Source organism: Amblyraja radiata, chromosome 37 (assembly GCF_010909765.2).
Source record: "Amblyraja radiata isolate CabotCenter1 chromosome 37, sAmbRad1.1.pri, whole genome shotgun sequence".
In the NCBI taxonomy this organism is placed as follows: Eukaryota; Metazoa; Chordata; class Chondrichthyes; order Rajiformes; family Rajidae; genus Amblyraja; species Amblyraja radiata.
In genome coordinates this window covers 12055461-12067771 of record NC_045992.1, presented here as the reverse complement: position 1 = coordinate 12067771, position 12311 = coordinate 12055461, and the positions used below count along the sequence as shown (strand labels likewise).

The following is a 12311-nucleotide window of genomic DNA, read 5'->3' as shown; positions in this document are numbered from 1 at the left end:
CTAGCTTACTCCCACATCTCAAGGACATGCAGGTTAATTGGCTTCTGTAAATTATCCCTACTATGCAAGATGGGACTTGGTGGGCCGAATGGCCTGTTTCTGCGCTGTATCGCTAAACTAAACTAAACTGCAAGGCATACTTGCTCTGGCCTAAGAGGTGCATCTTTATAGGTTTTTAAGCCACATATCCCAATCATATTACTCATCTACATTGTGATCATCTTCTATTCCTGGTTCTGTTCAGCTATCCATGTTCTCTAGAGATGCTGCTTGACCTGCTGAGTTACTCCAGCAGTTTGTGAATCTATCCATGTTCTCTAGAGATGCTGCCTGACCTGCTGAGTTACTCCAGCAGTTTGTGAATCTATCCATGTTCTCTAGAGATACTGCTTGACCTGCTGGGTTACTCTGGCACTTCGTGTCCTGCACTGTTTTTATTTTTTCCATCTTGTGCTGACTGTACTTCACAATGAGAAATGGATACTATTTCTGACTTTGCTACCAAAAAAATATATATAATGTTGTTTCTGCCTTTTAGGACCTGAAGCCAAGTAACATAGTAGTGAAAGCAGACTGCACACTGAAGATCTTAGATTTTGGACTGGCAAGAACAGCAGGAACTAGTTTCCTGATGACGCCTTATGTAGTTACACGATACTACCGTGCTCCAGAGGTCATACTAGGAATGGGATATAAAGAAAATGGTTAGTGTTCTCTCAAGTATGTGCATATGTGCAAAGGTTACTTATTTCTTTGGATCATCGTATTAGCAATGTTTTGGTCTTATTGAGTCAATCTGGATATTTCACAGTTAAATATCTGTACATATTTTACCCATTTTTACTCATTTGGATTGACGATCGAATTACAGTTAACAATGGATATATTTATCTGGTTAAAGATTAATTGTTAAACTCTGCAATGTAGAATAAGTGAATTATGCTGCATTGTATACAACGTTGCAAGATCGTACTTACTAATGTACTTCTGCAAGAGTTGTACTTTCTATTTTTTTATGCTGTTTTTTTGATTAACATTAAAGAAATATAACTCTTGCAGTAAATTTGTTAGTACAGGTCCACCACCGATTTTCCAAACACCTTTGGATCCCGAGCCTTGCCACATTTTCCGTTTTGCCGGGCGTATACAGGTCATGACCTTGATGGGCTGAAATACTGGCCCGCAAAGTCGGCTGTGGAAGTAGTCTCTGGGATCTGCCGGACTGGAGTTCCAGAGTCCCAGCCGCAGGCAGCAAATTCGACCAGCTGATCAACAGGGAAGTCCCGTTGAGGTTGAGATCTGCCGCCTTTCCCGGCCAATGTGTCACATTTTCGAGGGGGACGTCTGGGTGGGATTTCAAGAAGGTTCTCATGATTTTGTCCCAATTAAAGAAGGCGCCAAAGAAGGCGCCAACCATCAGTTGTCGGAAATTCAGTGGTGGACCTGTAATTAGGAAATATAGCAATTTTGGAGTTGTTTAAAGGTAATGTATCAGCATTTATAAAACTAGTCTAATTTAATTCAGCATAGATCAGAGTAAACTGGAAAATGCTTAAAAACCAGAGCTTGCAAAGTCCCTTTTTTTTAACCAACAAAAACCTAAAATTCTGTTGTTTTACATGGATCCCATGGTAGTAACTCCTGTTAGTAACTCTGGAAATCTAGTGACAAGACAAGAGTTAAAAAATACTCGGGCTTTAATTCTGGATTCGGATTGATTTTAGATCGAAAAATGGAGCAATTTGGGTTGAAATATTGGAAGTATTTACTCCGAAAGATGAGCAAAGCGGGTAAATAGATTCACACGAGTGGCAAGGAAGTGATGGAAATTAGCAATAGTCACTGTGAGAAAATAGTGGTATTAATCATATTCCGATATATAAATTATTTTGTACTTAATTTATGGAGAATTTGAGAAATATGTAATAATACAAACTCGAGGTTAACTAATACGTCTGGCGGTATCAGTTGTTGATGAGATATTTTTCGGTGCTGCAACCTATTTTATGAGTGTTATTTTCAGTAAATACTTGAGATTCTTAATTCATTATGAAGTTGAAAGGTAAAGGAAAGCTTTTTATGTGGATTGAGTGATGCAGTGTATACAATTATTTTTTATTTATGATAATGTTGAATTTGATGTCCTGAGCATTGATGTGCTTTCTTTTGAATTAATCCATCTCTATGTGCTACTGTATTGTAAATGTGCCCCCATCACAACGCCGTTACTGCATTTGTTGAGGTGGGCGGGGAAGGGTTGAGAGCTTCATTAATGTGGATGATTTTCCAGCAACGTACTGTTTCTTTGTGTCTTACAAACAATACATGTGTAAGACGTGCTTCTATTATAAGTAGTGATTTTGGTCGAATCGGCTTCAACAAAATAACTTATCCTTTTTTTACGACGGAAACTTGTAGTGGATTTATGGTCTGTTGGGTGTATTATGGGAGAAATGGTTCGTCACAAAATCCTCTTTCCAGGAAGGGACTGTATCCTTAATGCTGCTTGCAGTGGTTCTGTTAAGGCAACTTACGTTTTGCCATTTCAAATCAAAGCCCTTAACAATTGATGCAATCTTTTTTTTATCAAAACAAGTTTTTAAAATTGATTGTTTCCCTGTCGTGATTTTAAATTAACCAGGTAGGACTTGTAGCTGTTCCTTGCAAATTTCTCTTAGGGAGGCTGCACCTGGCTGTGGGACATACAGTCTCTGCTGGTTATTTTGTTTTTGAGTTTGTATGTACTGACCATCTATGCTAAATCTGTTGTGACCATATACCTGTGGCCCTGCGATGCTTGTATGTCTGTGTCTGACCCGTGCATTTTCATCAAATCTAATCATGAATGCTGCAGTCGGCTGTTTTGGGGCGAACTTGCATTAACTTCTGGTGTTGATTAGTTTTGAGATTTCACTTGAGGGAATCATCACAAATTACTGTTTTATAACAAAGTTATTTAAACAAAAATTCTGAAATATCTCCTTAGAAGTAGAAAATTGGTTGGGAAACAAAAACAGAGCTTTGAATAAAACGTGTCAATCTTGATTTAATCCTGCAATTCACAATTGGTGATAGACACAAAAAGCTGGAGTAACTCAGCATCTCTGGAGAAAAGGAAGATGTGATGTTTCGGGTCGAGACCATTCTTCAGACTTACTCCAGCTTTTGGTGTCTATCTTCGGTTTAAAGCAGCATCTGCAGTTCCTTCCAACACATTGACAATTGATGTCCAGGAGCCAGACACAAACAGCCTCTTTCTGCAGCATTCCTCAGTATTTCAGTCAGATTGCAACTTGTCCTCGTTTGTCTGTTTGATCTTATTTTAAATTTATTTTGAATCCAGTTTCTGCATGCTAATTTCATGTCATTGCATTTTGTTTTCAGTTGATATCTGGTCAGTTGGGTGCATCATGGGAGAAATGATCAGAGGTGGTGTGTTGTTCCCTGGTACAGATCGTATCCTTCCCTTTGACCTCGAGCATTGTGTGCAAAGGTTCAGATTAGCCATCCAGATTCCCACGTGTTTGCAAGTCATGTACTTGTTTCTTCCTCCCTGTGTTAGGATGTTGCATGAAGAAAGCAGTTCTATAGTGCATTTTAGAACATTATCTGATTTTCCTTGCATGTGTCATTATTTCATCATGTACTTCTGTTGATACAGTGAAGAGATTTAAATCCAGGTTTAGCATTGAAATCACAGTACACACTTGTAAAGAATAGCAGGATATGGCGATACGTTCAAGCTTGCTTGCCTGATTTGAGCAATTTTAATGTAGGCTGATGCAAATGGAGTGAAATTCTCTGGAATATTTTTTACAGCATCAATTAATTGATTGATTACAGAGCAGCCCTAATGGCCATCTTAATGCAAGACATTTGCAAGAACACGGAACATTTCCACCGAGAAGGAATAAACCATTGGTCACTTTCTGATAGGTTTTTTTCCCCCCCTCTTTGCAAACTAACCTTCCTGAGGTGGAGTGAGTCTTTCGCCAACATTACATATGGCACCTTGTCTGTATTGTCGGCCCAATGTATCACAGAAGCAAGTGCTTCTTCCTTCTACACAGACAGCAAATTAAGCTTCATAATCCATGATCTTGGAAATCAAAGGGACCCTCTCCACTCCTAACCTAACTGTGATACAAACACCTGCAACTACAGTGAGTAAATTACACTCCGATTCAGGATTTGAATTCAGACCCACTAATCTCCTTATGCAGCTTGCAAATTTATTTATCTTGGTATTTAATCTACAATGCCCTCCATAATGTTTGGGGCAAATACCCATCATGTATTTATTTCCCTCTGTGCTCCACAATTTGAGATTTGTAATAGAAAAAAATCTCGTGCACATTGTCAGATTTTAATAAAGGCCATTTTTATACATTTTGGTTTCACTATGTAGAAATTACAGCAGTGTTTATACATAGTCCCTCCATTTCAGCGCAGCATAATGTTTGGGACACAGCAATGTAATGTAAGTGAAAGTAGTCATGTTTAGTATTTTGTTGCATATCCTTTGCATGCAATGACTGCTTGAAGTCTGCGATTCATGGACATCACCAGTTGCTGGGTGTGTTCTCTGGTGATGCTCTGCAGGCCTGTATGGCAGCCATCTTTAGCTTATGCTTGTTTTGGGGGCTACATAAAAGGCATGCTCAGTTGGGATCAGATCGGGTGATTGGCTTGGCCTCTCAGGTATTGACCATTTTTTAGCTTTGGAAAAACTCCTTTGTTGCTTTAGCAATGTTTGGGATTATTGTCTTGCTGTAGAATGAACCGCTGGCCAATGAGTTTTGAGGCATTTGTTTGAACTTGAGCAGATAGGATGTGTCTATACACTTTTGTGTCGATAGGATGTGTCTATACACAATTCATTATGCTACTACCATCAGCAGTTGTATCATCAATGAAGATACGTGAGCCAGTACCTTCAGCAGCCATATATGCCCAGGCCATAACACCCCCATAATCGCGTTTCACAGATGAGGTGGTATGCTTTGGATCTTGGGCAGTTCCTTCTCTCCTCCATACTTTGCTCTTGCCATCACTCTGATATAGTTAATGTTCGTCTCATCTGTCCACAAGACCTTTTTCCAGAACTGTGGTTGCTCTATTAAGTAGTTCTTGGCAAACTGTAACCTGGCCATCCTATTTTTGTGGCTAACCAGTGGGTTGCATCTTGCGGTGTAGTGTCTGTATTTCTGTTCATGAAGTCTTCTGCGGACAGTGGTCATTGACCAATCCACACCCAACTCCTGAAGAGTGTTTCTGATCTGTCGGATATGTGTTTGGGGGTGTTTCTTTATTATAGAGAGAATTCTTCTGCCATCAGCTGTGGTCTTCCTAGCCCTGCCAGTCCCTTTGCGATTAGTAAGCTCGCCAGTGCTCTCTTTCTTCTTAATGATGTTCCAAACAGTTAATTTTGGTAAGCCTAAGGTATGGCTGGTTGTATTCTTGTTTCTCAGTTTCATAATGGCTTCTTTGACTATCATTGGCACAACTTTGGTCCTCATGTTGATAAACAGCAATAAATGTTTCCAAAGGTGATGGAAAGACTGCAGGAAAGACTAGGTGCTGAGAGCTCTCTTATACCTGCATTAAGGAGGCAATGAAACACACCTGAGCAGTTACAAACATCTGTGACGCCATGTGTCCCAAACATTATGGTGCCCTGAAATGGGAGAACTATGTATAAACACAGCTGTAATTTCCACATGGTGAAACCAAAATGTCTAAAAATACCCTTTAATAAAATCTGACAATTTAACCACATGTGAGTTTTTTTCTATTACAAATCTGAAATTGAGGGGCACAGAGGGAAATAAATAAATGATGGGTTTTTGTCCCAAACATTACGGAGGGCACTATACTTGATTTCAGCAGTTGAATGCAATTGAATGTTTAGTTTTAAACGTTCCCTTCAAATAGAAATTAATAAGTCAGAAAACCAACTTTACTGATAATAATATTAAGTGTCTTCAGCTACACCAAGGCACTGAAACATTTATGGTTACGAACATTTTACAATCTAAAGTGGCATGCTCTGACTTTAAACTGCCTCCTCTGCTATGAAGGTATTGCGGCATTAGATATTTATTCCAACATTATTTGTCGTGCCTTTCAGCCATCCATCACTACTCACTCACTTGGTTTAACTGCACTTGCGTAATTTAGTTAGAATCTAAGCCAAACCCATGTTTAAAAATAGACCATGTAATTTGACAAATATTTGTGGTGAGTTTTGAGACATTTGTAAGGGAGGCACAGTGGTAGAGTTACTGCCTTAGAGCACCAGAGACCCGGGTTTGACCCTGACTACGGGTGCTGTCTGTACGGATTTTGTACATTCTCCACGTGACTTGCGTGGGTTTTCCTCCGGGTGCTCCGGTTTCCTCCCACACTCCAATGGCGTACTGGTTAATTGGCTTGGTAAAATTGTAAATTGTCCCTAGCAGGATAGTGTTAATATGCGGGGATCATTGGTGGGCGTGAACTCGGTGGGCCGAAGAACCTGTTTCCCCGCTGTATAACTAAACGATTTGAGGTACTACCCTGACCATAACTTTCTAAGGTGCAGAAAATAAACTGATTGAATCAGTGGAAATTTCCAAGTTGGTTATAAAATTATATTCCAGCATTTAAAGAGATTTTTTGCCTTTTATTTTGATTTGCAAACTTTGGCAACTTTATAACCAAAGATGATTAATTTTGCAGGGGATGTTTAAATATATAGCTCCACATTTATATTTCACTGTTCTGAATGAAAAACTATGACCCAAAGTGACAATGCTAAAGTTGATGAAACAGCTTTGCTGTTCTTTTGTGTGCCATCTATGCAATATTTTTCTCAGCTACCTAACTCTAGACATTGATCAGTGGAACAAAGTGATTGAGCAATTAGGAACACCGGCCTCCGAGTTCATGAAGAAGTTGCAGCCAACAGTTAGGACGTACGTTGAGAACAGGCCCAAGTATACAGGCTACAGCTTTGAGAAACTCTTCCCTGATGTTCTCTTTCCTGCGGACTCTGAGCACAACAAGCTGAAAGGTAATGGAAAGATACAATTTATACAATAGTGTCTCAAGTGTTATTTTAATGCTTTTGTATGATTTCTGAGAATAACGTGTGTTGGTTTGGGGACTGTAGTAGAAGTACAACAGGTCGACACAGTGGCGCAGCGGTAGAGTTGCTGCCTCACAGCGCCAGAGACTCAGGTTCCATCCTGACTATGGGTGCTGTTCGTGTGGAATTTGTACATTGTCCCTGCCCCGTGTGGGTTTTCTCCAGGAGCTCCGGATTCCTCCCTTCTCCCAAAGCTTTGTAGGTTCATTTGCCTCTGTAAATTCCCCCCCCCCCCCCCCCCATGTGTAAGATGCGAATGTGCGATAACACGGGGATTTAGCCTACAGGTGATTGAGGTTTCCTCCCACATCCCAAAGATGTGCTGGTTAATTGGCTTGTGTAAATTATCCTTAGTGTGCAGAACTATCGTACAGGTGATTGGTGGTCAGCCCGGACTCTGTGGGCCGAAGAGCCTGTATCTCTCTAATGCTAAAACTAAAAGAAAACTAAGTAATGGCACTCAAAATTCACAATCTGCATTTGAACTGAAAATGTTCAGAATTTTATTGATGTAATTCTTCATATAGCTTCACCACATCATGTTTAATAGTCAACTGATCCGAATGTTTACTGCTTCAGTTATAGTCACTGAACCTCCAGGAGTTCAGCTGAATCAGTCTTTCTACTTTAGTGGCAAAATTACTAAATATGATGGTCAGTTCAGTTCAGTTCGTGATCTGAAAGAGTCAAAGGTTGAGCCTTTAATTACTGATCTACCAGGGTGTCTGCGATCAAATATTAAAGATACTGAACTAAAGGGTTGATGTGGTTTTTATCACCTGTTTTTTCTCTAGATGAGGGTTCCAAAATCAATTAAGCCTTTATGCATTTGAGTCCAGTCATTTGAAGATATTTTCTCTGACAGATATTCTGAGTTTGGTTTAAACCCATCCAGGTATAAAAGAAAAGGTCAAGGCTAACAGAAAAGCAGATCAACAAAAGTCATGGATAGTCATACAGAGGGAAACGGGCCCTTCGACCCACAGAGTCCGTGGTGACAGCCAGTATCACTCTACCCAATCTCATGTTATTCGCGCTACATTCCCATCAACTCCTAGATTCCAGCACCCTCTAGGGGCAGTTTGCAGTGGCTAATTGACCCACTGACCTACACATCATTGGGTACGTGGGAGGAAACCAGTGCTCCTGGACGAAACCCACGTGGTCACAGGATGAACGTGCAGACTCCGCACAGACAAGACCAGAGGTCAGGATCGAACCGGGATCTCTGGTGCAATGAAGTGGCTCTGCCAGCTGCATCACCACTGCCCAACAGATGATCCAACCTGCCAGTTTATAATATTTTGTATATGACCTCTCTCTCCAAGTAGGTGGTCAATTCTGTTGTAGTTCCCCTGCAAGCAACCCTTTCATGCTAAATATTTTTTAATAATTTAAATTTAGATTTTAGACAGACTGGCCACCGTAACCACTCGATATGTCCCCGCCCTCCTCACCCTCACATCAGTCTGAAGAAGGATCTCGACCCGAAAGGTCGCCTATTTACTTCGCTCCATAGATGCTGCCTCACCCGCTGAGTTTCTCCAGCATTTTTATCTACCTTCGATTTTCCAGCATCTGCAGTTCCTTCTTTAACAAGATATGTCCATGACTACTTGCAAGTTGCCCCTTTGCTCTTACTGAGCACTCGATTTATGATCCAAAGCCCCCATGAAAATTGAATTGACACAGCCATCACTTTATATCATCTTCTCTCCTGTTTGTCCATCCATTAATACAATGATGCTTGATAGAGAGAATTTTAATTTTATCACTGTTTACTTTGTTGTTACCTTCTCCCAGCTAATAATGATCTATTTGACACTTTCCTCGATCTCCACCCCCTTTGATGTCTCGTTCTCACACCTTACACTTCCTTATCTCTGTATCTCCCCTTCCTCTGAATCTCAGTCTGAAGAAGGGTCTCCACTCGAAATGTCACCCAATCCTTCTCTCCAGAGATGCTACCTGTCCCGCTGAGTTATTCCAGCATTTTGTGTCTACTATTTGAGTTTATCAGCAGTCTTAAAATTTGTTCTGCAATATTTATCCCAATGTCATGTGTGAGGGCCTGCTGAGGCCAGAACCAGGAGCTAGACATATAGATAATGATTTTGTTGCATAGGCGTCTGCAAGAACAGCTGTGTTTGCATAAATAAATGCCTCTGGATTTCCTTTCCAGTTTGCATCCTGTTTGAAAAATTCAGCACCGACACTAAATTCTCCTCAACTCCTTCAGTTAGGGATTAGTCAATTATTAGTTCACCGGAAGCATAAGATGCTGGAATCTGTAGCAAAATAAAGAGTGCAGCTGGAGGAACTCGGCAGGTCAGGCAGCATCTGTGGAGGGAGATGGGCAGTGGACATTTTGGGTCGAGTCCCTTCATCTAGACTGGATGAATTTTTGGCTCACCTTGAGTTGTGCACTCTTGCTAAAGGTATCTGACTACACATTGTAACACTAGCTAACGTAAGGGTTGTGCAATTACAGCACAAATTAGCAAGCAACTTCCACCTCAAACTGAGAATGAACAATATGTTATGTTTCCAGTTTATATGAAAAATTGTCGAATGAGGCAGCATTCATTTTTTGGTCTTCAATTTTGATCTGAATCAGCTGTTACAGAAATTCGAGGTGATGTCAAATCAATGTAACAGCTTCCATCAAAGCTGGAAACCAAGGTCGTTTTGGCCATATTGCCGCTACCTTAAATAAAAAACAATCTACCATTCTTTCCACTTCAATCACCAATTACAGATATTTGGGGATTTTTTTGGATCTCTGTTGGCTCACAAAAACATTTAATTGAAAGTCACTTTTTATTGTTCATTGTAAAATTTATATTATGCTTATAGATACACTATCCATTTTGACAATTAGCAATACTTAACTGGACACCTTATTTTAATCCATGTTCCATACTGCCAAGGATCTTGGCTTGTCCACACAAATTCATATCACCTTAATTGGTATCATCCTTGCCTCATTGGAAGCAGCCATCTCTCAGTTAGAACATCATGCATTTAAACTGTGACTCAGTCTTTGTTGGGTAATCTAGGCAGCGCTTAGACAGACGACACTGTATTTACTTTAGCAAGTAAGCATCAAAGAAGCTGGTGCTGCTTTTCGAAGTAGATTTCTCCAGGTCTCATGGATTTGTTGGAAAGGAACAGATATGCCTTGTGTACATTTCCTGCCTTGTTTTGAAGTATTTTCCCTGCTATTAAGCTCAACTGAGAAGCAAGAGTCGAGAGTGTTTCATTATCACGTACCAAAAATTATTTGCAGCACCATAACTGGTGGCGGCATAGCGATAGAGTTGCTGCCTTACTGCAGCAGGGACCCGGGTTCAATCCTGACCACGGGTGCTGTCTGTACGGAGTTTGTACATTCTCCCCGTGACTGTGTGAGTTTTCTCCGGGATCTCTAGTCTTCTCCAGCACTCCACACGAAAGCTGTTAAATTACAGCAAATTAATTTGTTCTAAATTAAAGGAACTTTACACCATTTTTGTTTAATGCATTATGTGTGGTCAAATATAATTAATGCCGACAATCAACAATTGCAGCTGGATATATGGTCAAATTTAATTAATCAATCACCAATTGCATGTATTTGTGGATTTTCTTTAGATCTCTGTGCCTTATTGCTGGTTCAGAAAAACATTTAATTGAAAATCACTTTGTATTGTTTATTGTAAAATTCATATTACGCTTATAGATAGTATCCATTTTGACAATTAGCAATACTTAACTGGACACCTTTCTTTGATCCGTGTTCCATACAGCCAAGGATCAAACATGTTCTGTCTTGGCTTGTCAACCCAAATTCATACCACCTTAGTATCAAATTCATATCACCAAATATAAAATCAATTTAAAGTCACTTTTTTAAATTGTGTTTGTTATAAGGTTTATATTGTGTCTATAGACACTCAATCTGACGATGAGCGCTACATAACTGAAGGACTCTGTTCTTTGTTACAGCAAGTCAAGCCAGAGACTTGTTGTGTAAAATGCTTGTAATAGATGCATCGAAGAGGATTTCTGTGGATGATGCTCTGCAGCACCCGTACATTAATGTCTGGTATGATCCTGCGGAAGTAGAAGCTGTAAGTATTGAGTCTTTGCACTTGAACACACATTGATCAATGTACATACATGACTCGCAGCCTCAAGTATGAAGCAACCATTTTTAAACTCATTTCTGAAAGCTTTGGGGCAGCATAGTGGTGCAGCAGTAAATATGCTGCCTTACAGCACCAGAGACCCGGGTTTGATCCTGACTACGAGTGCTGTCTGTACAGAGTTTGCACGCTCTCCCTGAGACTGCGTGGGTTTTCTCCAGGGGCTCCGGTTTCCTCCCACACTCCAAAGACATGCAGGTTTGTAGGATAATTGGCAATTGTAAATTGTCCCTAGTGTGTAGGATAATGCGGGGTGATCGCTGGTCGGCTCGGTGGGCCAAAGGGCCTGTTTCCGCAATGTATCTCTAAAGTCTAAAGTAAAGTCTTAGCAAAATGAGTATAAAGAAGTCCTGCCTGCAATTCAAAACTGCTTTATTGCGGAAAATATATATTTTTCAGATATTAGAGATCAGAAAAAACATAGCTTAAGCCCAAAAACATTTAATGAAAAGAGCAGCAGTAGCCTTGCAGTCGCTCTAACCTGATTTATCCTATCTTTGTCTTTTCCCGTTTTCTGCTTATCCTTGGATTTCCTTTGTGTTCGAAAATCTATCGGCCTAAGTCTTCAATATCTTCCAGAATTAACTATTCACAAGCCGCTGGGCAAAATGTACAGTTAGCAGGCACATTTTCTGCATCAGCTCTGTACCTTTTATCCATTTTCTATCCCATGTTGCTTTAATTTTCAAGTGTTTGAAGCACTTTGTAGTCATCGTGCATTTTGCTTTCATTAGTGTTTTGATGTTAGGTTTTAAGCAATCCCGTGGACAATATATATAAAAGCACTTAATGACAAATTTGTGTTTGGAATATTCTGAACTCTGAACAAATTGTTTCTCTGTGGTTTTTATTGTCATGCAAATTGGCTTTCTGGTCATTCCTTTTTACAAAGTTGTCTCTTTGCTCATACGGCTGTTGGTTTCCCTACTGTGGTGCAGTGTTGACCATTTTGTGGTGGGAACCTTTGATATAAAGGCACATGGATATGAAGAATC

At 40.1% G+C, this 12311-nt stretch overlaps 1 protein-coding gene across 4 annotated transcripts in view; it reads left to right on the top strand.

Annotated features, from left to right (window-relative positions):
- Window positions 1-12311, top strand: part of mapk8 (mitogen-activated protein kinase 8) — a 74071-nt gene that overhangs the window by 48097 nt on the left and 13663 nt on the right. For 3 of the 4 annotated variants that reach the window (XM_033012805.1, XM_033012809.1, XM_033012806.1), the window contains exons 6-9: window positions 539-704; window positions 3385-3456; window positions 6872-7054; window positions 11117-11241. In XM_033012805.1, coding sequence (XP_032868696.1) covers window positions 539-704; window positions 3385-3456; window positions 6872-7054; window positions 11117-11241 — 546 coding nt within the window. Of the gene's footprint in view, window positions 1-538; window positions 705-2418; window positions 2491-3384; window positions 3457-6871; window positions 7055-11116; window positions 11242-12311 lie in introns of all 4 variants that reach the window. The other variant, XM_033012808.1, reaches the window with a different exon arrangement.